The sequence below is a fragment of the Orcinus orca genome, chromosome 1 (genome assembly GCF_937001465.1).
Source record: "Orcinus orca chromosome 1, mOrcOrc1.1, whole genome shotgun sequence".
NCBI classification, from domain to species: Eukaryota; Metazoa; Chordata; class Mammalia; order Artiodactyla; family Delphinidae; genus Orcinus; species Orcinus orca.
Window position 1 is genome coordinate 111,801,268 of NC_064559.1, and position 27,950 is coordinate 111,829,217.

Below are 27,950 nucleotides of genomic sequence, written 5' to 3' on the forward strand. Positions count from 1 at the left end.
TTGAGCACTTGTATAATTTTCTTAAGATAAAGTCATAAATATTAAATTGTTTTATCTATGGATAAGCATATTTTTAAAGGTTTTTGATAAATATTTTGCCAAATTTCCTTCCAGAAAGGCTAAAATCTTACACTTTCACCGACCACATGAGTGTTTGTTTCCCCATATATTAAACATTGAGTATTATCAAGAAACTGGTTCTTTTTTATAATCAAATTCACTTCAAATTGTGTGGGAAAACAAAAATAAACTGTAAATTAAAAAAAAATGGAGTGTTACAATATATGCAGTTTTAGAAACTCTTCACAGTATATTCAATCATATTTTCTTACCTGTATCAGGTGGAATTCCCCAAAAGACAGCAATTTCTTAAGATCTTTTCATTTTTAATTTGATGGTAAAGCCTTGAAATTTGTCCTGCACTTTTCCCCACTACTTACACCTACCAACATTTGTCTGGACATTTCTACCTGCTAACGACTTTATAATCCTTAATTTACTTACTCGGTGAATCAGGAATATTAAAACTTATACAGGCCTTGACTACCCCGAACACTACCCCCACATCTCAGAGTGTCTCTGTCTGCATTCTTCTCCCCTCCTCCACTCCAGACTCAGCGATAAAGCACCTCTCCTCTCTTCCAGGTTCTTCCTCCACCTGGGTCTTTCTTCCACCTCCTCACATGTCCTCCAAGACTGGAAACTTGTTCTGACCTGTAGTTTCCACTCTCTTTATATGTTTACTTTCCTCCATCTACTTGTTTCTGCCCCTAGAATTCTATAAATCTGCTCCTTTGACCCTAGTTCCCTCTAGTTATCATTCTATTTTTTCTCCTTCCACTCTCTGCCAACATCATTAGGAAAGAAGAGTCTCCACCTTCCTCAGTTCCCATCCACTTTTCAACTCACAACCATCAAGCCTCCTCTACTCTCATGGCTCCTCTAAAGCTTCTCAAACAGGGGCTTCCCTGGCAGTCCAGTGGTTAAGACTCCATGCTTCCATTGCAGGGGGTGTGGGTTCAATCCCTGGTCAGGAAACTAAGATGCCACGTGGTGTGGCAAAAATAAATCAATAAATACAGAGGTGGGAGAAGAGGCTCTTGAACAGCTTCCAGTTTCCACACCTTTTCATCTGCAACCTTGAAGCCATGCTCAGTACCCCCCTCACCATCCCACAGTCAATGATTGACCATGATGAGGGTATAGAGTTGGATCAATTCTGCTCAGTCCTGAATTCGTATAATGGCAGTCTTTTGGGGGAGCTCCCCATTGGCCTGGCCAAGACTTTTTCAGACTACAATCTGAGGCTCTTCAGTCCCAACCATACTGAACTAATTGCAGTTCCACAGGTGGGTCATGAATTCTTGAAAAGAGTGCATTTATGAAAGAGGGTTTGGACTGTAAAATGGGTGGGTATATAAAAAATGTTTGAGGGGGAATGTTTGAGGGGGATACTTCATGGTCTTATCAGTGGGATAAGACCATGAAGTAGTGAGGATGATCCCATAGGTTCGAGGAAATTTGTTTTCTCTGTAGTGCTCTATAGTGATAGGGAAATTTATTCAAGAAGTTCGGCCATTTGTATGGATAAAGTCTTTCATGATCCAGTAGAGACTTGTGTGAGGTATCTAAAAATCTATACTACTAATCTAAACAGTTCTGAGAAGTGATCTACTCCTGTCCTCCCTTATAGGATTGGCTGAAAACCATCTCTCATTACTAGAAATAACCTTGTCTTGTTTTCTTCATAACACCCATTACTACCTGAAATTATTGTGTATTGCCCATTAGAATATAAGCAGAGGGCTTGTCTCTCCTGTTCACTAAATGGCATTGCTCAGGACAGTGTCTGGTTAGGTTTTCAAAAGTTGAGGCCACACAACTAGTAAGAGGAGGAAACAGAATTAGAACCGAGGTCTAGTTCACCTTAACCACGTAAACTTGGTCTTCTTAAGTGCCCAAGAAATATTTGTTGAAACAATGAATGAAGAGTTAGTGAATGTTTTGAACTGAGAATATAATGATCAAAGTTGTGTTTCAAGAAGATTTAGCCTGGCAGTATTTTGCAATATGGATTGGTGACAGGGAAAATAATTAGAATCTATTGCAATCATCTGAATTTGAAATAACTCATGACTTATCAGTTAGAATTACATTGGTTGCTAGTAGCTAAAAAACCCAGACTAATCAGTGGATAAAACAAATTTATTTTCTCATATATTAAGAAGTCTGGAGGTGGGCAGTCCAGCGCTACTGTGGTGGCTTCAGGATACCATCAGGAACCCAGGCCCTTTCTTTCTGCTCAGGCATTCTTCACATGTGGCTTTTGTCCTGCTTGTCACTTGTGTTACAACAATTGTTGATTTGCACTCAACCTACCCAGATATTTTCTTATTCCAGGCAGGAATAAGAAGAAGGGCAAAAGGCAAAACATATGCCAGCTGAGTTGGCCTCTTTTAAAAGAGCTTTTCCAGACATCCCGCCCAGCAATTCTGCTTCTATCCCATTGGGCAGACTGTGTCACATGGCCACTCTCACTGCAAAGAGTCTAGCAAATATAGTTTTTTGGCTGAGCACATCGGTTAACACTTGTCAACATTAGTTAACTTTTGTTAATAAGAAAAAAGAGAAAATGATTTTTGAATAGACAACTAGGGTATCTGTCACAAATAGAATGGGAAAAGTGGAGGGTAACATATAAAGGTTAAGAGTCATTTGAAGGAGAAGCTGATTTGGGGGGGAGATGTTTGGTTTGTATATATCAATTTGTAGATACCATTGGGAAATCCAGATGGAAATGTCACAAAAAAGAGTTCAAAAGGAACAAAAAATATTTTGGTTGAGAAACAACTTTGTAATGTGTTTCTAAGATTGTTGATTGAAAGGAGAGGATGGCCATAAAGCTAAGCCGTGAAATGTTCTCGTTTTGCAGACAAAGAGGCTTGTCCCAACTTTCAGTAGAAAATAGTAGTTAAAAGATCATTCAGTCCATGCCCACAATTCTGTTCCAAATCTGAAGTTCCACACTGATGCTACTATCTTTAATATATGCTGTTACAGTTCATAAATTCTGCTGAGTCTAGCTAAGTACTTTATTTACCTAACAGTAATTATCACAGACAGGTGTACCTTGGAGATATTGCAGGTTCGGTTCCAGACCACCACAAGATAGTATCACATAAAGCAAGTCCCACAACCTTTTTTGTTTCCCAGTGCATATAAAAGTTATGTTTACATTATCCTATGGTCTATTAAGTGTGCAGTAGCATTATATCTAAATAACAATGTACATATCTTAATTTTAAAATACTTTATTGTTAAAAAATGCTAACCATCATCTGAGCCTTCAGAGAGTCTTAATCTTCTTGCTGGTGGAGGGTCTTGCCTCGATGTTGATGGCTGCTGACAGATCAGGGTGGTGGTTGCTGAAGGCTGGGATGGCTGTGGCAATTTCTTAAAATAAGACAACAGTGAAGTTTGCTGCCTCAATTGACTCTTCTTTTCATGAACGATTTCTCTGTAGCATGCACTGCTGTTTGATAGCATTTTACCCACAGTAGGACTTCTTTCAAAATTGGAGTCAATCCTCTCAACTAATTTTATGTAATATTCTAAATCTTTTGCTGTCATTTCAACAACCTTCACAAAATTTTCACCAGCAGTAGATTCCAGCTCAAGAAATCACCTTCTGGGAATTCCCCGGTGGTCCAGTGGTTAGGACTCGGCACTTTCACTGCCAGGGCCCAGGTTTGATCCCTGGTCGGGAAACTAAGATTCCGCAAGCTGTGTGGAGTGGCCAAAAAAAGAAAGAAAGAAAATAGAAACCACCTTCTTTGCTCATCCATAAGAAGAAACTCATCCATTCAAGTTGTATCATGAGATTATTCAGTCACATCTTTAGGCTGCACTTCTAATTCTAGTTCTCTTGCTATTTCCACCACATCTGCAGTTACTTCCTCCACTGACGTCTTGAACCCCTCAAAGTCATCCATGAGAGTTGGAATCAACTTCTTCCAACTCCTGTTAATGTTGATATTTTGACCTCTTCCCATGAATCACGCATGTTCTTAATGGCATCTAGAATGGTGAATACTTTCCAGAAAGTTTTCGATTTACTTCGCCCAGATCCATCAGAGGAATCACTATCTATGGCAACTGTAGCCTTAAGAAATTTATTTCTTGAAGAATAAGACTTGAAAGTCAAAATTACTCCTTGATCCTTGGGCTGCAGAATGGATATTGTATTAGCAGGCATGAAAATGACATAAATCTTGTTGTACATCTCTATCAGACCTCTTGGGTGACCAGGTGCTTTGTCAATTGAGCAATAATATTTTGAAAAGAATTTTTTTTTTCTGAGTGGTAGGTCTCAATAGAGGGCTTAAAATATTCAGTAAATCATGTTGAAACAGATGTGCTGTCATCCAAGCTTTGTTTTTCCATTTATAGAGCACAGGCAGAGTAGATTTAGCTTAATTCTTAAGGGCCTTAGGATTTTTAGAATGCTAAATGAGCATTGGTTTCAACTTCAAGTCACCAGCTGAATTAACCCCTAAGAAGAGAGTCAGCCTGTCCTTTGAATCTTTGAAGCCAGGCATTGACTTCTCCTCTCTAGCTATGAAAGCCCTAAATGGCACCTTCTTCCAATGTAAGGATGCTTCATCTACATTGAAAATCCATTGTTTAGTGGAGCCGCCTTCATTCATTACTTACATACATCATCTGGATAACTTGCTGCAGCTTCTTCATCAGCACTTGCTGCTTCACCTTGCACTTTTACATTATGGAGATGGCTTCTTTCCTTAACCCTCATGAACCAGCCTCTGCTAGCTTCAAACTTTTCTTCTGCAGCTTCCTCATCAATCTCAGCCTCTGTAGAATTGAAGAGAGTTAGGGCCTTGCTCTGGATTAGGCTTTGGCTTGAAGGAATGTTGTGGCTGGTTTGATCTTCTCTCCAAACCACTGAAACTTTCTCCATATCATCAATGAAACTGATTTTCTTTCTCATCAATCATTCGTGTGTTCGCTGGAGAAGCACCTTTAATTTCCTTCAAGAACTTTTCCTTTGTATTCACAGTTTGGCTGTTTGGTGCAAGAGGCCTGGCTTTTGGCTTATCTTGGCTTTCAACATGCCTTCTTCACGATGCTTAATCATTGCTAGTTTTTGATTTAAAGTGAAAGACATGAGACTCTTCCTTTCACTCGGACACTTTGAGGCCATTGTAGGGTTATTCAATGGCCTAATTTCAATATAACTGTGTCTCAGAGAATAGGGTGGCCCAAGGAGAAGTGGGGAGACAGGAACCAGTCAGTGGAGCAGTTAGAACACATACAACATTTATCGATTAAGTTCACTGTTATATATGGGCATGCGTTCGTGGTGCCCCAAAACAATTATAATGGTAACATCAAAGATCACAGATCACAAATCACCATAACAAATATAATAATAATGAAAAAGTTTGAAATATTGTGAGAATTACCAAAATGTGACAGAGACACAGTGTAAGCAAATGCTGTTGGAAAAACGGTGACAGTAGACTTGCTCCTTGCAGGGTTGCCACGAACCTTCAATTTGTAAAAAACACAATATCTGCAAAGTGTGTTAAAGTTAAGCACAATAAAATCGAGGTCTTCCTGTATTTTGCTGTAACCAGGACTCTGTGTTATTGTGCAAGGAGCATGAGATCTTGGTCCAGAGAGACTTGGCTTTGCATTAACAATCAGAATGACTTTGGGTAAGGCACGTCTCTCCCCAGGGCCCCAGTTTTCTAATTTGGGAAGCAAGGGTAAGGTGCTCCTTGCCTTATAGCATTGTAAGCAGGATCAAATAGATAATATTTGGAAAGTGCTTTGTGTACTATAAAATGTTATGCATGAGAAATATATTCTTTTTGTAACAATATATAGAGTAAGGGTCCCTGAGCACTCTAGATGGCAGTTGTGCTTCCACAAGATTTGAAGTAAATTTATGACTTAATTCATTAAATAACTTCTGTCAGGTGAATTTCTGCCAAGTCAGGAATATTTCTTAAGGGGTGTGTGTGTGTGTGTGTGTGTGTCTGTGTGTGTTGAGAGTTTGATGAATGTACCAGCATATTCCCCGACCACAGAAAGCTGTTCTCAGGACTGAAATCCTGAGGACCTTGACTTTCCAGAAGCCTGGACGATTTCATTGTGTTTCGCTAGGGTGGAAAATAGTCATCAGTGGTCCAGTCATACAAGAAAACTACACTTGAAGAGAATCCAATCCACAGGAGGATTTAGAGAGTACTGAAATGCAATTTCTGGCCTACCACAGATATCTTGTCTAAAATCCCAGGGTAAACACTGAAGGCTTCACCTGTTTTTCACAGTCAATGCCTAAAGCTATAAATAGGTCTAAAGCTCATCTGTCTCTTTTAGCAGAGAAGGGTCAAATTACAGGGGCAAAGCAAAATAATAAAATGAATATCAGCGTGTTTTATACTGTCAGTCAGTCATCCCCACAGTCTCCTGTCTCTTCCTTTCTACTGTGCTATCCTAGAATCAAGGATCCCAGCACAATGCCTCTGTTGAAACTTCCAGGTAGGTGTGCAAAAGTGTTTGTAGAGTTCACTGCTTTTAATATGCAATCAATCCTTTAACTATCATGTCAGCTCGGGAATCCTTTATTTAAGGTTCATAGTATTTTTAACAATACATTTCAGGAAAAGACAAGACAAGGTTTCCAAGGGGATTTTGGTTTTTAGTTTTAGGAGGGAGGTAATCTTCTAAAACTGTATCATGTAGTAGCATCCTTGATGATCCCAGTAGAAAACTGTGTAAGATATTTATTATCTACTCTGCTAGTCTAAACAAAACCTGTGCTGCCACACTTGGGAGAAGGGTCCTATAAAATGTCTTTAGCTATACCATTAGCTGAAAATCATGAGAATAATGGCAATATTAATATTAATCTGTGTATTCTGATTGTTCACAATCCAGGTTTGTACACAGAGTAATTTTCAAAATAATAATTTGTCTTTTTCATTATAAAAGTAATACATTTCATGTGAAATAAAAAGAGACATTTCACTGAAAAATAAGAGTAATAAACACTCATTTAGAGAAACTGAGAAATTTAGAAAAGTAGTTATAAAAAAAAAAAAAACACAATCCTCATCATCCAAAGATAACTTTTAACATGTTAGTGTTTTTCTTTCAAACTATTTTCTTTGAAAATTTAAAGAATTTTTTTTAAAAAACCACAGTTGAGATTATATTATACATGTGACTTTGTATCCTGCCCTTTTTCTGGCTTCACATTATAACTTAATCAGTTACCATGGCACTCCAAACTCTTCCTAAACATCATTTTAAATGGCTGTATAATATTCCAATTTTCTTAACCAATCCCTTAAGTTCCTTATGATTTTTTTAAGTATAAATGTGCTCTGACAATAATATTTGTACCTAAAGCTTTTTCCATGTTTAAGGATTATTTCAGTAGAATAGATTCTCAGAAATGGCTGTTTGGTAGGTGTTGTTTACCAAATAATCTGTTTTCGCTTACCTGCAATCAGCATTGTATGAGAGTTTCCATCCCTCTTGATCAGGTTTTTAAAAATCACATTTTACAAAGAGTACCTTTTTAAAATTATAAACATAAATTTAAAGAGACAAATTAGAAAGGAAAAGAAAACGAAGAGCTATATAATAACTATATTCCCTGGGTTTTCTATTGGCAGCAAATTGTAGAAAAATGGAAGAATGAGCTTTAATAACACATTCCACCACACCCCTTTCTTACCAACCTACCTATTTCTATTCCAAAGCATTGATTAGTAGCCACATATATTTTATCTTGTTCTATTTTATTTCATACAGCTGAAGAAAAACGTGAGTATTTTGGGCTATTTTTCCTGCCATTTGCCAAAGTATCAATTTCTAAAAGATACTATTCTTTAATTCAGAAGCATGTGTATTTTTCAGCAGTGTTTATTAATGATACCATTAAAAGCCAACAATGATTTGTAATGACCATAGATCTTCCATAGCACAGCCAATGCACTCATGAATTTTCCTGCCTCCAAAAATCCCTTTTTTAAAGAAACTTCAGAGGACATTCATTTGATATTCTGACATAAAATAATCTTCTCCTTTAGACATTAGTTAAGGGGATCTACTGAGTCCTGCCCTAGTAAACCCTCCTCCAATGCAAAAAATTCCATGGTGAATTTTTGTGACCAGATAAAGTGAAACCCATTTTCGATAAAATTGTAACTTTTTATGTATGTTCCCCTCCATCTCAAATCAGACTTGTCCTTTGACGGACTGATAGCACTCATGGTGCCTCTGAGTTCCTCTATGAGATGCCATGTGGCAGATGAAAGATCTACAACCTGTCTTTCCTACACATTAATAAAGCACTGCTGAGAAATAAGCATGTTTTTCTGGGTCTGTTGGGTGAAGAAGCAAGCATGATATTTCTTTTCTCAAGAGTTTTGCACTTCCTATGTTAATAATAATAATCCCCAACTTCTGCATGGTACTGTGTAGTTTTTAAAGTATTTCTTGGTCAATCTTTACAACAATTCTCTGAAGTTGACATTATTATTATTAATATTCCTCTTTTATGATGATGAACACTGAGGCTCCTAGTGATTATATGGCTTTACCAAGGCCACCCAGCTGTCACAGACACTTTTTCTCACTCCTAGTCCAGTGTTCTTTCTGCTTCACCACTCTGCTTCTTGTTTCTATTCTCTGTCTAAATGTGGATGTCCTAACCTCAAGACATTGCCACTCAGATGCTCCATTATCTCAAACATGCTCAACAAAGAACTCAGCAATTATCTATACAAACCTCAGGGAGTCATCTGTACTTTACTCCATGAATTAGGTTGTCACCAAATCTTATCTACTCACCTTTTGAAATGTCAGTTTCACTCTTTCCTCTCCCTAATCACCACCACTCCCTGAAGTATTTTTGAAAGGCAAAGCTCTTGAATTAGGAATCAAATTTCAGCTGTGGTTACATGAAGCCAAAACAACTAGTTGATTCAGTGGAAGGAAATATCAACCATATAATTTTTGGTGATAATGTAAGCTACTTCTTGAGAGTAGAGTTTCTACTTTTCAACTGTCTATAGTGACTTAGCTACAACCTAGAAAAAACAATGTTTAAAAACATGAAACAAATAGATGTGTGCAGTCCCACATAATGGATGCTTGTTCTGGAAGAGCCAGATCCCAAGCAAGTAGGATTTGGTTCCTGGGACTCCATTTCCATACTTTCCTTCCTGAGACCTCCAAGAGCATTGCCACAGACCCATCATGACAAGCCACTTGCATAGTCATCTTCATTCTCCTCCTCCTCATCATCAGAGCCCACTGGCCTATTTCCATTTGCTCCCCATGGTACATGAAGCCTCTTCTAATTTCTGCTTGTCATTCATCCTTTAGGTGCATGTGCTTGCCTGTGATGCTCAGGAAGGAATGATACTATTTCTGGGGAACAGTTGGCTGTGGGGTGGGGAGGCATTCTCAGGTCATCAAATGTATCTACTTAGTGTTTTGTTCGTTCCTTCATGGATCTTGGTGCTTGCCAAAAAACTAGGGATAGCATCCAAAGATGCTTGTCAGTTTCAGGAAGTGCTTGAGCTCAATGAGACAAATAGATGCATGAAGTTCAGCCAACATATTGGGCTTCTCTGTTACTCTGCTGTGACAAGCCAGGTTTGAAAACTGGCTGACCTGACTGTTAGCGCTGGTGAAGTTATGAGTCAATTACTCTCATTTCCAATGTATGCTTCAGCCTATACTAAGCCGTACCATTTATCGTTTCCTTAATAACCCAAACCTAACCCCAAATACCAAATATCAGTCTGAGCAATGCTACCAAATTATGTCATTCAGTTTAATCTGGTGTTTTATTTTCCTTTAAAAAATTGCTCTCAAAAAGCATTTTCACATACATTATCTCAATGTCACAACAGCCTTGTGAGTGAGGTTTGTAGGTATTAGTATTCCCACTTTATACATAAGGAAACTGAAACAGGAGAAGGTGAAGGAGTTGGTAAGTACAGAACAGTGCTTGAATACAGTACACTTACCTAAATTGTAATTGAAAATGTGTCATTTTGGAGACTTGTATAGATATTGAAGGGGCAGCAGGAGTGAGGAGATCTATCTCTCTGCATGCAGTTTGCTTTGTCATCACATGAAGAATGTTTGTCTCCTGCTGTTGCTCCGAATATCCAGCTGTTTGCCATTCTCATTATTTGCTACCTGCTCTTTTCTGGAAATACCAAGAGACTTTTAGAAGTATTGGAGGTTATAACTACTCAGAAGGAAACAGCTGGGTGTCTGGAAAACACAATAGAACTTAACAGAAAAGCAGATATTTGATGGCCATCACCACCCTATATGATACAACTGGTTGTCTTGTATCCTAAGGATCTTGGGGTTGTTCATTGCCAGGCTAAAGGTCATCCTTCCACCCATTTTAAGAATGGAAAAATTAAGGCAAGTAAAAGTAAAATGGGCTGTCCAAAGGTCACTCATTATGGAAGGCCACATATCCACAAGAAATGGGACTCCCAACACTAGGCAGTAAATATTAGCGATTCCCCTCCCGCCCCCAACACCAGCACATCACCAAGTCATCAGGATTTGAAAAAAATGAGATTGTGATGTGTGACAGAAACACAATATCTGTCTTATGAGGAAGAAAGGCCCTAAAGTACACATTTATTTCTCAGAACTATTTAGATCACTTATTCTGTTCAGGAAGAAGAACGCCAAGGACCAACAACCCTATCCACATCTTTAAAACCGTCAGAAAAATTCCACCAACCTGATAGGAAGGACTATGCTGCATGGTTACTATGAAATCAAACTTAGCCCCGCCAGAAACAGGTGATCTTGGGTTAAGTGCTAGTCCTGCAAGAGCCCAATCCCATCTTCAGGACCCTCTAAAGTGTGCTGTAAGAATCTGACCCGTGATTCTGAGAATGGATTTCCAAGCTACCCACACAGAAACCCACTAAAGAGAGAATAGGCATGAAGTGCCATCATGTTTCTGGCACACTGGGCGGAGAGCAGGGGAGACATGTACCCAGGGCAGTCCTTAGCACTGTGCCTTCTGTGCAGCAGAAACTCTCGGATGACTTCTGAGAAAGTGCTTGAACACTAACACGTGAAAACGCCTTTTAGGTATTGATGATGCAACACGGAGCTTTGCTGAAAAAGTGTTTGCCTCTGAAGTCAAAGATGAGGGAGGCCATCATGAGATCTCCCCTTTTGATGTGGATGAGATCTGTCCAATTTTGCACGATGAGATGCGCAAACACCTATTCCAGTTGGAGGCTCTGTCCACCCCCACAGGAGGCAGGAGGTAAGTGGTGTAAGTGGAATGTTTATTACGTTGGGACACAAGGAAGGGGAAATGTCAGGGCAGATGGTTCACTCTGAATGGTGATTCAACTTGGAGGAAAAACTCTGTCAGAGTTAAACCCACAGCCCCCCCAAACACACACACTGAATACACTAGGGCGAAGCAACGAGGACCAAAAAAGAAGAAAACAGTGGCCTTCCTACCTTCATCCAACCTGCCTTTAGTTGAAGCATTCCTGTTCACCCAAGCAAGAGGACATGATCTACCACGTGATTGTTCCAAACCAAAGTGGCTGATGGCTGCTGAGCACACGCTCAATTTCCACACTATATAGAAACTGGAACTCAAGGGCCTCATCTTTGGACTCTGTACTTAGTCAACCTTAGTGTCGTGCTGCCTGTTAGGAATCCTGCCCTTCAGCCAGTCTGACCTCCTCCAGGCCTCAGGGATACAGCTCTCCGTTTCTGCCCTCAGGCGCTGCCCATCCTATGCCTGTGATGTGTAACTACTACTGCCTCCCCTGAACAGATCCCTCTCCACAAAGTCTGTTTATTTTCCCTTCTTTGAACTACTCTAGTACTCACTACCTGTCACTATGTGCCACAGTTTAGTTCTCAAACCTGTTATTGACCACTTACTTGGACCCCCCTCCTCAAAACACTCCCCTCCCCCAACCAGCTTCATGGGGAGGTCATTCTGCAGTCCTTCCCTTGGTTTTATTTCTTTAAGGAAATAACAACAATCCACCTTCTTTGGCATCCCCCATAGGACCTAACATAGGGCATGGGTCAAAGTAGAAACGGAATAAATACATGTTGATTTGAGGAAGTAATGTTGATTAAGCAACTTACAAGTTCCAGGTAGTGTGCTAAGCATTTTATAAACATTAAATCTCACAGAAATCCTGAATGGTAGACATTATTACACCACTTTTTTAGAGAGAGAGACAGAAGCTCACAGAATTTAAGGGACATGCACCAAATGACACAGGTACTAACTGACATAGCCTGTGCTTACTGCAGCACCCAGACTTCCTGTTCTGCTGGGAGTGGGCCTCCTGTGCAGGACAGTGTCATGCTGAGAGTCTTCTAGTACATTCCCTAAGACCCACTCTTCCAAGGTATACAAGGACAAAGGGAACACTCTAACATGATACCCCTTTCCATAAGGTTGGATCCTGTTTCTGACACCCAGCCCACATTTAATTTGCACTCTTTTTCCTCAAAATGAAATTGTATAGTGGAACATCAACTGTTCACAATGAAACTCGCAATGAAGATAAAGTTAACTCTTTTTATTTTTCAATTTCAAACCGAGAAAAAAGCGTTCCTTTGGACAGAGGACCATTAGTTTGTCCGTTCCACAAAGTGAAACATCTTCCACCAAATTGTCCCACATTGATGAATACATTTCTTCGTCTCCCACCTACGAGACCGTGCCTGATTTTCAGAGAGTGCAGATCACAGGCGATTATTCCTCTGGGGTGAGTTGCTTCTTGCCCCTCACATGTAGCTGCTAGAAAGATACTCAGCTTGATTGTTTCAGCTTCTTTCCTTCCTCCCCTTCCTTTTGAAGAAGGTGTTAGCTCACCTGTCCTTTGCTATACTTCATTATCACATTTCAATACCAATATGCTACAACTTTTAAAAAAAATTTATTGATGATTGATATACAATGTTGTGTTAACTTCTACTGTACAGCAAATTGATTCAGTTTTATATATATATATATATATATTCTTTTTTATATTCTTTTCCATTATGGTTTATCACAGGGTACTGAATATAGCTCCCTGTGCTATACAGTAGGACCTTGTTGTTTACGATATGCTATGACATATTTCTGTTTTGCTTTTATCATCTCACATAATTTCTCCTCCTTTATCTCATTTGCTTGCACATGCGAATACGCAGTAGAATGTGATGTGTGTGTTACAGAATACAGTGGACAGATTCTGGCAAAAGAACCAAAGAGAGTAGCAACTGAACTAGTCTCACTGAGGGCATCATAAAGCAGGAAAGGGAGCCTCAGGGAGGCCCGGGGGGCAGAGTGGGGAGGGGCTCTTGGGGAAAGATGGACCCAGAGCAGACCTAGAATGGAGAGAAGGGCTGCAGGTAGCATTAACCAATCAAAGAAAACAGATCAGGAGAAAGAGAGAGAAAAGAGGAAAGAAGAGTGGAGAGGAAAGAAGATGAGAGAGGACTTCGCTGGCAGCGCAGTGATTAAGAGTCTGCCTGCCAATGCAGGGGACATGGGTTCGATCCCTGGTCCGGGAAGATCCCACATGCCCTGGAGCAACTAAGCCCATGCGCCACAACTACTGAGCCTGCGCTCTAGAGCCTGCAAGCCACAACTACTGAGCCCACGTGCCACAACAACTGAGGCCCGCGTGCCTAGAGCCTGTGCTCTGCAACAAAGAGAAGCTACTGCAATGAGAAGCCCATGCACCACAACGAAAGTAGCCCCTGCTTGCCACAACTAGAGAAAGCCCGTGTGCAGCAACGAAGACCCAACGCAGCCAAAAGTAAATAAATAAATTTATTTTTTAAAAAAAGAAGAAGAAGAAGATGAGAGAGAGGTCAGAACATTCTAATGCAGCTGCTGTTTTTCGACCAACTGTCCTTTCCAATTTCATAGCAGATGCTTACACAGTAGATTATTGCTTGGAACAGATTCTGGTATGCCACAGGGATAGTAAACTCAAGTTGCAAACAACTTGACCTGCTTGTCCTACCCAGAACAGTTGGTCAATAAATAAATCTCTGCCACACGGACTTGCAAAATCAGCATCATATTGGTGAAATTGCTGTTTAGCCATTGGTCTATGCTCCAAATATAGTTTTAATGACTGGTCCTAAACCCTCTTCTCATGTAACTGACCCACTTAGGGTCAGTCCCAAGATATTTAAAAATGACAGAGCAATGAAATGGACACTATTCTTGTTTATTCGTTTTCTGCATGGTAACATGTGTGCTCTACAAATGGCAGGGATTTTAGATGCTAAATAACTGAAACGAAATGTTTAATAGCAACGTGGAAAACAAAGTTTGGAGAAGGCCAGAGTTCAAAAAAACCACAAATATTAAGTGACAAACTTGATCCCTATGTGCTTGGTGGAAATGAAAACAGGAATAAAAAGAAAGAAGATGAGAGGAAGGACAAGGCTCACAGAAGTCAGGGATTAGCTTCTCCTCCTATAAAAGCTGGAGGGCACCTGAAATCTTGGTCTGGAGTCTTTTTCTTTCTTTCTTTCTTTTTTCTTTTTATTAACATCTTTATTGGAGTATAATTTCTTTGAAGAACCAAGTATGTGGCTACACCGGGTAGCTGAAGGTGGCTGAGCTGCTGAGCTACACTCCACCTAGTTGTGGCCTGTACCTGAATCAGTCTTTGCCTTTATAACTGAACAGAGAAGTAAAGGGGGAATTAGGGCTAAGTTCCCAAGGCCATTCATCCCAGATAAACAACAAATTCATTGTAATCAGTCCTTATTGAGCACATACTCTGTGCCAGGCACTCTGTGCTAAGTGCTGAGGACGAGAAGGTGGATAAGATCCAGCTCTTGTCCTCAAGGAGCTTTAGATGGCTGGCCCATCAGGTAGCAAAGGAACAAGCGTGCTATTGGAAGCAGACCCCCAGACCTAGCACCTGTGCCAGACTCTCTTGGTCAAGGTCAGCAAGTCATTAAAACGAGTTCAACTGTTTAGGATTAATATCTGGACTTCAAACCATTGGGAACAAGCTTGCATTGGTCCCAGAAAGTCTTTGGGTTCTGATGATGAGCATGCAATGATTTAGAGTTATAACTGTGGGCATGTCAAGCCCAGCCAGGAGTTGGGGATGGGGTCAGGGAAATAGGCCAGTTTTTTTTTTTTTGCGGTTCGCGGGCCTCTCACTGCCGTGGCCTCTCCCGCTGTGGAGCAAGGCTCCGGTCGCGCAGGCTCAGCGGCCATGGCTCACGGGCCCAGCCGCTCCGCGGCATGTGGGATCTTCCCAGACCGGGGCACGAACCCACGTCCCCTGCATCGGCAGGCGGACTCTCAACAACTGCGCCACCAGGGAAGCCCAAAAATAGGCCAGTTTTAGGAAATTTCCAGCAGTTCTAAGAAAATTTTACTCTATAATCTCTGTTTTTAGTCCCAGATAAAATTCTGCTCAAAACCATCCCAAAGAATGATTTCTCACAGGATGATATTCTGATCCGTCTCTAGCTACAGAAAGCAGTGCATGGGTGACAGGGTTTGAGGGAAGTGTGACATTTTATTCCTTCCCCAATTTTTCCCACACTGACCAGCAGGTGATCTGAGTTCTCAAATTACACCAACATTGTCTTTCAGTTGAGATGTTGTCTTCAGAAGCCTATACTTAAAATGTTCTTTTGTTACCTGGAGAAAGTATTGTCCATGTTAGAATGGGTCCTTTTAATCATATTTGTTAGATAATCACTGCTATCTAGCAAAAACCAAAAACAAATATGGGACTGTAAGGAAAGACTCATAGGACAGACACGTTTTGGCAGGAATGGAAGAGCGATTAAAACTTCAGGGCCTGCTCCTTGAGGGAGACCCAGGGCCCAAGTTGAGTGACAAGTAGGAGCGGCTCAGCAGGGGCTGTGACACCCAGGAGAGCTGGGAGGTGCCAATGACAAGCTTTCCCCACTTCTCCAGTTTTCACAGGAGCTACTGTGAAATTTTCTTGGTAGGTTACGGTTGAAGATTTCGAAATGGTTTGCAAAGGTCTTTATCGGGCATTGTGTATACGGGAGAAATATATGCAGAAGTCATTTCAGAGGTTTCCAAAAACCCCTTCCCAGTACTTGAGGAACATTGAGGGTGAGGCTTCGGTAGCAAATGAGAGCTTCTATCCAGGTAAGTAATTTTCTTATATAATGTCTGGAATATAGCTTTAGGTTTAACTACTAATTGTTAAAAGTGCCCCATGATTATAAGTAACCCAGTTTTAAGATATCATAGTCATCTTTGGCTCCGTTCTCTCTCCCACCCAAGTGCCCAATCACTTGATTCAGTCTGTACAATATCTCTCAGAACCTCCTCTCTTCACCATTCCTCAAGCTCTAATTTAGGTGCACATTTCTCTTTGTCCAGATCATTGCAATAGCTTCCTGACTACTCTGTTAAATTCTAATCTCACTTCCTTTCAGTTCATCCTCACTTTGGTACCAGTTATTATAAAACAGATCTGAGCACACCCTTCTCCTGACAAAAACCTTTAACTATTCCCCCTACAAAGTTAAGTCCAGTCTTGAGCCTGGCATTCAAGGCCTACCACCATCTAGCCTTCTAACTATGTTTTATTTATCTGTTATTTATTTATTTTTGGACTTGCACACTCAATCTATTTATAAACTTACCTCCTTTACTCCACCTTTGAACTCTTTGTCCTGGTTGGAAGCATATCCTGTTGTCCATTTAGTTCAGCACATTCCTGCCCCTGTACTGTTGCCATGCCATTCCCTGTGCTGCATTGCCCTTCCTTTCACTTTTTTACTATATGTCCAAATGTCCAGATCCAGTCTCATCCTTCAAGGTGCAGCCCAACCATTATCATTTCCTTCCTTCCTCTGACCTCTGTATAAAAGTAAACTACAGGTTTTGACTTTCCATAGCACTTTATTTACATATCTCATTTTTACTTTCTTTCTTATATAGTACATATTTTAAAACAGATTTTAATAATTTCTATTGTATAACTGTATCATAATTTATTTAATCAATTCCTATATTTAGGCATTTAGATTTCTGACTTTTAAAAGTTTATCTCCAGGGCTTCCCTGGTAGTGCAGTGGTTGAGAGTCCGCCTGCCGATGCGGGGGACACGGGTTCGTGCCCCGGTCCGGGAAGATCCCACATGCCGCGGAGTGGCTGGGCCCGTGAGCCATGGCCACTGGGCCTACGCGTTCGGAGCCTGTGCTCCGCAATGGGAGAGGCCACGGCAGTGAGAGGCCTGCGTACCGCAAAAAAAAAAAAAAAAAAAAAAAAAGTTTATTTCCAACAAGGTTACAATAAACATCTTTATTAAGACATCTTTGTACAATTGCTCTATATCTTTAGGATTAGACTTCTAGAATTGAAATTCAGGGGAGGCAGCTATTTAAGGTTTTTGAACTATCAAATTGTTATGTTGTTAAAAATTTCCAGTTCTAGAGCTTCTTCTCTTTAATTCCTTTTAATATTAAAATCGTAGTAAACATGTTCCAGCTTGGTAACTCATAACATTGGTTTGTTCATCTTCTATAGTATTGACATTTAGGATGACTTGCCTTTGTTTCTCCTAAATTATACTTTATCTCTCTAGTATATTTAAGAGTAGGGACTCGAAAGTTTATATTTGACATAGCAATGTACCGTCTCACTTCTTTCGTGTTCCTTATCTCAGTTTTGGATAGAAAATGTGCCAACATTTTCTTTTTTCTTTTTTTTTTTTTTTGGTCATCAAAATTTATACAGCAGGTTCTTTTTTTTTTTAATATATATATATATATGTTTCTTAGTAAATTTATTTATTTATTTATGGCTGTGTTGGGTCTTCGCTGCCGCGCGTGGGCTTTCTCTAGCTGCGGCGAGCGGAGGCTCCTCTTCCTTGCGGTGCGCGGGCTTCTCACTGTGGTGGCTTCACTTTGTTGCGGAGCACGGGCTCTAGGCACGCGGGCTTCAGTAGCTGTGGTACGCGGGCTCAGTAGTTGTGGCTCGCGGACTCTAGGGCACAGGCTCAGCATTTGCGGTGCCCGGGCTTAGTTGCTCCGCGGCATGTGGGATCCTCCCGGACCAGGGCTCGAACCCATGTTCCCTCTATTGGCAGGCGGATTCTTAACCACTGCGCCACCAGGGAAGCCCTATACAGCAGATTCTTATTAGTTAACCATTTAATACATATTAGTGTATATATGTCAATCCCAATCTCCCAATTCATCACACCACCCCCCTAAAACCTAAAACTGCTCAAAAAAATTGTCTATTAAAAAATAACCACTCTAAATTAAGACTGATAGAGAAGCTTGGTTTAAATAAGGAAAAGGCCCAAACTCTACATTTTAACAGTAGTTTTACTTTTATTTCTACGCAGTTATCTCAAATGTTAATAAAGTGCTCTTAACAGGAAGACTTTAACAACTTTAATATAAATAATGAAAATGGTTTGTAAGTCGTATTGCAATTATATAAACAGCAATTCTGAAGAACTTGAAAATCATTCTTACACTAGATAAAATGTTATAGTTATTTTATACTACTAATTTAGTCACCTTTGGGAAATAATGTAAAAATAAACTTTAGCTTAGCTCTGGATAATTACAACTTATGACATACAGAATTCCATACAAATGAGATCTTACAGTATTTAACTTTGGTTATTTTTATGTGGTCATTCATTCTATGTGCTGATATATTATTGTGTGTTTTATTGAAAAAGTCTTTACCCCTCCCATGAAGAAGAGAGAAGACCCCTTCCGAACAGATAACCTCCCGGAAAACCTCGGTTATCACCTCAAAATGAAGGACGGTGTGGTTTACATTTATCCTAATGAAGAAGCAGCCAGCAAAGAGGAGCCTAAGCCACTTCCTTACCCCAATCTGGACACCTTCTTAGATGATATGAATTTTTTACTTGCTTTAATTGCTCGAGGACCCGTGTAAGTGTTAAGACCTAAACTACTGCTACTATTACTACTACTAACAGTAAGACTACGTATTAATTAATTGCTTACAAGTTTCAAACACTATGTTAAAACCTTCATGTGCATTGTTTCTTTTTCTCCTCACAGTCGTTCTATGAGGTGGGTATTTTTATAACTCCCGATTTACACGCTGAGACTTTGACGAGTTAAGTGATTTGCCCAAAGTCACACAGGTGGCTGAGACAGGCTTTGAGCCCCAATCCTCCCTCATTATTATTTATGTACAATTTTGATGAAAAGATTAAGTCCTTGGAGCCCAATACTTTTCAAGTTAGATTAATGCAGAGTAAGCCAGTTCCATTTGGAAACAAACATAATAGTTTTCTACAGGTTATAAGGGTCCTGATGGTTTTGAAATTGTGACTGTTTTCCTTAGATGTCTGGAATTTTTTACAATCATGATTTAATTTTCACAGTAAGACCTATACCCACCGGCGCCTGAAGTTCCTCTCCTCCAAGTTCCAGGTCCATCAGATGCTCAATGAGATGGATGAGTTGAAGGAGCTGAAGAGCAACCCCCACCGGGATTTTTACAACTGCAGGAAGGTAAACATATTCGGTGCTCAGGGGTCATTCCTGGACAAAAACATTAATCCACTTATTTCTTGAACAGGACAAGAAAGATACTGTTTTTCTGATTCATGTAAGATTTCTGCAGGTTCAGTAGAACTTCATGAAAGGAGATAGATGATGTCTAAAAGATTAAAATGCCTTTTCTGCTGTTTTCTGCATAGAAAGGTTTATCACATTATTGCCATAAAAAATTATAGTTATCATCAACAACAAAAATAATAAAAACGAATAGAACCTCAAAAACCACTATTCTAGGATTTGAAAGGTCTTCACTCTAGTCCTCTTTCTTCTACTTCCTGACTGTAAGACATTGGGGAGGAAATGATTAAATATTTCTGAGTTTCAGTTTCCTCATTTGTAAAACTGGGAAATATATCTGCTCAATCTAGCTCATAAGAGGATTGTGAATAGCAAATGGAAAACTAATCAACTAGAAACACTTCCAAGATGTGTTCTGACCACTTAAATGATTGCAAGGAAGTGGGAGTAGGAAATATATGAGCAGAGGTTTGGGACCAATCCCTGGCTCAGCCACCTGTATAACCTTGGGCAAATTACTTAATCTATCAAAACTTCCGCTTATAAAATTGTACTCATAAAAATACCAACTCATAAGTGCCATCGCTGTGCCATGGCTTCATCATTTCAACCTTTCTCCCTTTGGGGCTGAAAGCTGTAGCAGCTGCTTCACTTCCAGCTGTGTCTCATGGGTGGAGAATTGTCCCCAAGACTTTTGTGTGGATCAAATGTAGGAAGTAAATTTGATGCACAGATATCCAGGAGAAGCAGGCAATATTACTGTATCCAGCCTAAACTTTCACATCCTCACAAGGGCACAAAAAGGTGCTACGGGTTCATTCTTTGCTCGGCCACCTCCACCAGCTGCCAGGTCACACCACTATCATATACTCCTTTCTCCCATCACAGTGGGATTGGCAGGCACCACAGAGAAGCATAACTCAAGCTGATTGTTGGTTTTTCTTTGTCTGAATGTACACACAGGTTGATACCCATATCCATGCAGCCGCTTGCATGAACCAGAAACATCTACTGCGCTTTATTAAGAAATCTTACCAAGTTGATGCTGACAGAGTGGTCTATAGCACCAAGGAGAAAAATCTGACCCTAAAGGAAGTTTTTGCTAAATTAAAAATGCATCCCTACGACCTGACTGTTGATTCTCTGGATGTTCATGCTGTAGGTTGAAAAGATAATGTCAGTTTCATCTAATTCTCAGAACCCCACACGCCTTTCCCCTACAAACTCTCCCTTCTCAGAGCCCGCTAAACTACGTGGGCTTACCATGCTAACTGAAAGAACCCATGGACAACTTTGAGGTTCTCTCATTGTCAGCTGTATTGGATTCCATTCTTGGAGCCCAAGCCCTTCTCCTGTTTTGTTTTTTATTTTTTTAAATAAATTTATTTTATTTATTTTATTCTTGGCTGTGTTGGGTCTTCATTGCTTGGCATGGGCTTTCTCTAGTTGTGGTGAGCTAGGTCTGCTCTTCATTGTGGTGCGCATGCTTCTCATTGTGGTGGCTTCTCTTGTTGTGGAGACGGGCTCTAGGCATGGGCTTTAGTAGTTGCAGCACGCGGGCTCAGTAGTTGTGGCTCGTGGGCTCTAGAGCACAGGCTCAGTAGTTGTGGCGCACTGGCTTAGTTGCTCTGCGCCAAGCCCTTCTCCTGTTACCAGGCCACTGTTCCTTGTGGCCATTCCCTAACTCTCTGTGTTCAGGCAGCTCTGATAAAGATATACTTGTGCTCCTGTTTCCTGATGCAGGGACGTCAGACTTTCCAGCGTTTTGATAAGTTCAATGACAAATACAATCCTGTAGGAGCAAGTGAGCTACGGGACCTCTACCTGAAGACAGACAATTACATTAATGGGGAATATTTTGCCACTATCATCAAGGTGAGGAGAAATCAACCAGATCTATGGTACCTGGCCTTGTTCTTGAGGAGGGGGAAGAAGAGAGGGAGGGAAGGAAGGATAAAAGAGGGAAGGAAGGAAGGAGGGAAGAAGAAAGGGAGGGAGGGAAGAAGGAGAGAGGGAAAAAAGGAAAGAGAAAAGAGGGAAGGAAGGAAGGAAAGGAGGGAGGGAGGGAGGGAGGGAGGGAGGGAGGGTGCTATCCCTGGGGTCAGGCAATACACAAATGAATGTGATAATTTCTTCTGAAACATTCACTGTAATGATTTTCAAAGACCTTGATTCCTAGGACAGAGACCCTAAGGGTGTGGATTTGGGATTAAGGACCTGGCTTTTCCAGGCTTTTGGAGTTGTAAGTTCAGGAAGAATTAGGATCAGAATCCATCCTGATCTTCATGACACCTGAACATTAGGAGGCAGCAATGACAGGTGCAGTTGGGAGATGTGTGTTTGGGGAGATAGGGGGCATATGAAAAGCTGAATTTCTTTTGCAGCAGTGCCTTGGGATTTCATCATCTTTAGTCTGACTCTTTTTCTCTCTAGACTCCATTACATCCTATTAGTCTTTTAGCCCGACTAGCTCCCCCTCACCTGTCAGGCTCCTTACATCTTAACCTTGATAGTTTTCCTCTGACTGCCTTTCACATTTCCTCTGTTCTTCTTAGTACCCATCTACTCTCCCTAGACCCCACAGGTTTAGACCCCTGAGGGACCCATGGGAATTCCTGGCTTTGGACTCCTCTCTTGGCTTTGCAGGAGGTAGGTGCAGACTTGGTGGACGCCAAGTACCAGCACACTGAGCCCCGCCTTTCTATCTACGGCCGCAGTCCTGATGAGTGGAGCAAACTCTCCACCTGGTTCGTCCGAAACCACATCTACTGCCCCAACATGACATGGATGATCCAGGTCCCCAGGATCTAGTATGTACCCACCCACTGGAAACCCTGAAGCCTGCCTTCCTCCCACCTGCCTCACGTCCTCCACACCAACAAGGAATGTGCAGCACATCTGGACAGAAATAAGCTTTGTTAAACAGCAGTCAGTACTGGGGCCCGGGTGCCTGGTTTTGTCCCTTCTGGGTTTAGCACTCTTGATGACAGACAGGAGTTAGGAAGATCATTTCAGTTCAGTTTTCTAACCAGGTTTTTTGGCTTTGTTTTGTAAAACAGGGGACTTTATGCAGATCACAAAATAACTTCTTGAGAATGATTAAGACTTAAGATAAGAACTATATACATTTTACTATACATTTTCTTTCTCTTGGTCTTCCTCTCTGTGTCCAGTTCACTCTTTCCCATGCGCATCTGTACTGGGGTGTACCTTTCTTGTATCAGAACCTCTACCACTGTCGATTGTCTCATCTACAAGTGCTCAAGTTCTCCATGATTAATGAGTATTTATCAATGGTATTATCACCTGCTAATTACTCATTGCCCTCAGGGATGTTCATATCATTGATCTTTTATCTAACTTAAGTGTTTATATATATTGTCTAGCCACCTACCTCCATGCTGTGTGTGCCCTGTGACAACGCAAGGGTTTTATCCTGTCTCTTTAGCCAAAAATAAAAGTAGCTTTTTGACTGGAGTAAAACATCCTGTCTAATATCATTAAGGAAGAGATATTAAAGCATTAGAGTGTGGTGGTTAGAAGCATGGGCCCTGGCTCTGGACTGGCTATGCTTGAATCCTGGCTCTACCACTTACTAGCTGTGTGACCTTGGCAAGTTGCGTGACCTCTCTGTGCCTTAGTTTCATCATCTTTAAAATGGGGTCATAATGGTACCTAATTTATTGTGTTTTATGAGGATTAAATTAGCTAATACTTCTGGCCACTTAAAAGAGTGGATGGCATATATTGGGTGCTATATAAGAATTTGTTAGATTGCCCCCTGGCCACAGCACATCATAGGTGTTCTTGATAACTGTTTCACGCTCACGATACCACACATGTAAAAATCATTGAACCTTTCATGACAGAGTTCCCATACTCTTCATTTTCTATCTGGACTTAGCTGTGAACGTTTAGTTTTCTTACCACAGAGGATTTGTAGAAGATATAGGGGCATGTGGTCCAGCAAGAAATTTATACCTCCTATGCCAAACCCAAACTGAATCCTTCTTTATGGGTAACCAAGAAGAATGTACCAGAGTGGACCTAGGATGGAGACACTAGGTCTTCTCCTGAACATGGCATTTAGTCCTTTGCTTGCATTTGGTCCTTTGCTTTGAACTATTAGTCCAACAAATCTTTTCCTCCTAAATTCTCTTCATTCCTGCCTCTAGTGATGTGTTCCGATCTAAGAATTTCCTTCCACACTTCGGAAAGATGCTGGAGAATATTTTCATGCCAGTGTTTGAGGCCACCATCAACCCCCAGGCTCACCCAGACCTCAGTGTCTTCCTCAAGCATGTAAGCATGGCCCTGAAAGCCTTCCTATGGCTGCACATGAACCAGCCCGCCTACCTAACCATGATTAATTCTTGATGCTTATCTCAGACATTTGGTCCTTGCCTTTGGAAGCAGAAAGTTTGTCTGAGGGCCGGGACCCTGCCTTCAGACTGAACCCATTACGTGGCTCACTCTTCCTGACAGATTACTGGCTTCGACAGTGTGGATGATGAGTCCAAACACAGCGGCCACATGTTCTCCTCCAAGAGCCCTAAGCCCCAGGAGTGGACCATGGAAAAGAATCCATCTTACACTTACTATGCCTACTATATGTACGCAAACATCACGGTGCTCAACAGCCTGAGAAAGTAAGTAGATGAGAACTGGAGCTAGAAGGAGAATCTATTTAGCACACCTCTTTCCTTACATTGGCACCCTAGGTGGTGGAGGGCCTACGCTGCTGGGATGCTGCCAGCTGGCCCAGAGCAGAAATTTCTTTCCCTTGTCTTTTTCTTCAGTTTCTTTATTTATTTAGGGGCAGGAATGGACAGTTTGGAGCCTTCAGTAACTTTCACAGTTCCTTTTTTTTGGAAGTTTAGGAATTTACACTAATCACTGTGCAATTTACTATAAAATTCCATACATTTTACCTTTCTTGATATATCTGGGTAAGGAATAAATAGAGGACTATCATAATGGGGTTTTCTGGAAATGTTTCCCCGCTAAAGTGTGAGTAGGAGAAACAACGACATGGTGATATTGGTAAAAGTTGGGTGGAAACTGAAGATGTTTCTGTTCAGGTAATCAAAACTTTCCTCCATACCCTCATATCCTATGTTGTCTCTTTTTTCAAAAAGCCTGTGTTTGGGAAGAATTAAGATTATGATTTGGAATTGTCAGTTTTGCTGAATACTTTGGATACCCCACTCCCTTTCAGAGTGTTCTGGTGTTTCCTACCAGATTTTCTTATAAATCACTCTATGCCCAGCATCGTTGCCAGGTCCCAGTCAGTCACCTGTGATTGCGATAGTAGCTCCGTTTCCCTAGGGAACGAGGCATGAATACGTTTCTGTTCCGACCTCACTGTGGGGAAGCTGGAGCTCTCACCCATCTCATGACAGCATTCATGACAGCAGATAATATCTCTCATGGCCTGAATTTAAAAAAGGTGAGTTGGAAGCTCTCTTCTCAATATTAACTTTTATACTGGAGCTAGAGGAACAGCATTTTTTTCCCTTATCATTCTGTCACAAGTCATTATCAACACTGGAATCAAATTAAAGTAGAGCAAAAAAGATTTTTGAGATTATTTAGTGCATCTCATTTTACAGAGGCCCGGAGAAGTAAAGGAAGTTGCTCAAGATTACCTAGATAGTTGGTGGCAGGGAGGAGTTAATGCAGATCGCCTGACTTGCATTTTAGAACTCTGACAAGGGATAAATCAGAGGCAGCTTGGCTTACCTGAAACTGGTTTTCACCAGATTTCATGTTATAGCATGTTTTAAAATGCCTCTGGTGTGAGTCAGAACTTCCTTGTAGGGAAAAAAAATGTTTCAAGCTGAAGTCTTTTGCCTAACTAACTAGACAATTAAAACACAAACAACTGGGTTTGACTCAATGCTTCTGAAAATTGATCCCAAATAAATTTCTTCTAAATAGTATTTACATTTAAAAGCTATTATTCTCCTTTACAAGGGAATTTAAAGAATAGGTGATAATTTTGTTGAAAGGTAAAGCTTGAGGTAACCAGGAAGTTTTAACTTTTCTAGTTTGTATCCCTTTCTCAACATTAAAAAAATTTTTTTTACTCTTCCTTTACAGAGCCCTGTGTTACAGTATTTGTTTTTCTTAGCCCAGATTCCCATCGCTATGTCGCCATTAAGTAACAACAGCTTATTTCTAGAATATGCCAAAAATCCGTTTTTAGATTTCTTCCAGAAAGGGCTAATGATCTCACTGTCTACAGATGACCCGATGCAATTCCACTTCACCAAGGTACACATATGGAATTTTGAGTAATACAAGTATATTTTTGCTGAAATGTTGTTTACCACCCAGAATTTTAAAGTCAAATCAAGACATTTCATTATTCTTTTTGTGCAGGATGTGGGTTATTTCTTTTAATGCATTCCTTTTTCTTCCTTTCTTCCTTTTTTTTTTTTTTTGGCCTCATTTAAATAAATAACCCAAGGAGCCCCTAATGGAAGAGTATGCCATTGCTGCACAAGTCTTCAAGCTGAGTACCTGTGATATGTGTGAAGTGGCAAGAAACAGTGTTCTGCAATGTGGAATTTCTCATGAGGTAGACCTGCCCTTGACTGGCTCTCCTTCTGAGTTTAGAATTTGGCAACTTGAATATTGAAAAATTAGTTGGGGAAACATGTTGAAAAATTATTTCACAAATCATGTGCAATTACTACGGACAGAAAAAACTATTCTGTCTCTCTGGCCATGCTTTTTGGGCAAGGGAAATAAAATATAATTGATTTCTCAGCAGACCGTGCACGTTGAGGTACTGGATGAGTGCTTTTAATGGTTTATTGTTTTCCTCTTGCCCGTAGCTAACATAAGGAAGGAATCTTGGTGGAGGATGTAATTATTGTCTATATCAGGGTAAAAAGAGACAACAATCATTCTGTTTCCTTTTCTCTTATAGGAGAAAGTAAAGTTTCTGGGTGACAATTACCTTGAAGAAGGTCCTACTGGAAATGATATCCGAAAGACAAATGTGGCCCAAATCCGCATGGCCTATCGCTACGAAACCTGGTGTTATGAACTTAATTTAATTGCTGAAGGCATTAAATCAGGAGAATAAAACAAATAAACCAAATAATAATATGGGTGAGATTTTCATTGTAGAGTGTGAATAACAATAGTTACCAGTTATTGAATCCCTACTACAAGCCAAAGATTGTATTAGATATTGTTCCATTGACATTATTTCATTTAATGTTTTGCACAACTTTATAGGTATTATTACCTCCATTTTGGGGAAGATGAGTAAACTGAGGTTGGTGAAGTTAATAACCTGTACAATTGTACAACACAGGGAATATAGCCAATTTTTTATAATAACTGTAAATGGAATATAACCTTTAAAAATTATGAATCACTATGCTGTACACCTGTAGCATATAGTAGTGTACATCAACTATACCTTAATTAAAAAAAGAAATGAACTTTGATAAAAAAAAATAAGCTGCACAAGGATGCACCTAGTGAGAGGTAGCAATGGGGACCTGGGTTTTTCTGACTCTTGAGTGTCCATGACTTCCAGGCAAAACGGTTATTAAGGCAGGGCAAAAATACAAGCAAATGATGGGACTTCCCTTGTGGTCCAGTGGTTAAGACTCTGCACTCCCAATGCAGGGGGCCCAGGTGCAATCTCTGGTCAAGGAACTAGATCCTGCATGCCACAACTAAAATATCCTGTTTGCCGCAACTAAAACCCAGCGCAGCCAAATAAATAAATAAATATTTTAAAAAACAAAAACAAAAACAAGCAAATGATTTGATATAGGGAGAATGTAGGCTTTTGGTTTATAGAATGAAAATTGCTATAGGCACTTAGACTTCTGAAAAGTCCTTTTGACAGGATACATCTGAAGGGTGGCTTTCTTAGACAAAAACAGGTGTACCCCAAGACAGAAAATCTGTAATTATGAGTTATTATACTCATGGAGAATTTATCTTATGAAAGGATTCTTAGTTTTAAGGATATAATTGACAATAAAGTTATAGTCAGCTGTAGTGGTACGTTTTAAACGATTTCACTTACCAAAATAAGATACACGTGTAACTTTTTAGAAATATTCCTGTTACTCAAGGTCAGGTGGAATTCAATCCAATTAGCCAGACCATACTTCTATACATATACAGTTGTGTTGCCATCTAGTGGTTGGGCTGATACTTCGTTCCACTTATTCAATAAACAATTACTGATCAAACATCTAAAGTACCAGGTACTATTCTAGGCAGCAAAGATATAAAGAATAAGATTTCAC

The 27,950-nt window shown here is 40.3% G+C and overlaps 1 protein-coding gene and 1 pseudogene across 2 annotated transcripts; one reads left to right on the forward strand and one right to left on the reverse strand.

The window, feature by feature from the left end:
• Positions 1–3,327: 3,327 nt before the first annotated feature.
• On the reverse strand, positions 3,328–5,221 carry LOC125965400 (tigger transposable element-derived protein 1-like; annotated as a pseudogene).
• Positions 5,222–6,406: 1,185 nt separating this feature from the next.
• Positions 6,407–26,784, forward strand: AMPD1 (adenosine monophosphate deaminase 1). 2 transcript variants are annotated; one of them, XM_049710182.1, is made up of 15 exons: positions 6,407–6,567; positions 11,179–11,359; positions 12,677–12,842; positions 16,063–16,228; positions 18,789–19,008; positions 19,470–19,599; positions 20,629–20,823; positions 21,409–21,540; positions 22,312–22,475; positions 23,841–23,967; positions 24,151–24,314; positions 24,994–25,114; positions 25,768–25,941; positions 26,138–26,248; positions 26,603–26,784. In XM_049710182.1, exons 1-15 carry the CDS (start codon positions 6,447–6,449, stop codon positions 26,759–26,761), a joined length of 2,331 nt encoding a protein of 776 aa, XP_049566139.1. In that variant the 5' UTR covers positions 6,407–6,446; the 3' UTR covers positions 26,762–26,784. The 2 variants fall into 2 exon arrangements, with proteins under 2 accessions (XP_049566139.1, XP_049566147.1); XM_049710190.1 differs by lacking the exon at positions 20,629–20,823 and having other exon boundaries at positions 6,418–6,567.
• The last annotated feature ends 1,166 nt before the right edge of the window (positions 26,785–27,950 follow it).

What these genes read in the sequence shown, in the direction of transcription:
- AMPD1 (XM_049710182.1), top strand. Translation starts at nt 6,447, where the DNA reads ATGAATATCAGCGTGTTTTATACTGTCAGTCAGTCATCCCCACAGTCT. An exon ending in TTAATTGCTCGAGGACCCGT is followed by an intron (nt 19,009 to 19,469) that starts GTAAGTGTTAAG and finishes TAATTTTCACAG; the next exon opens with TAAGACCTATACCCACCGGC. An exon ending in ATTTTTACAACTGCAGGAAG is followed by an intron (nt 19,600 to 20,628) that starts GTAAACATATTC and finishes ATGTACACACAG; the next exon opens with GTTGATACCCATATCCATGC.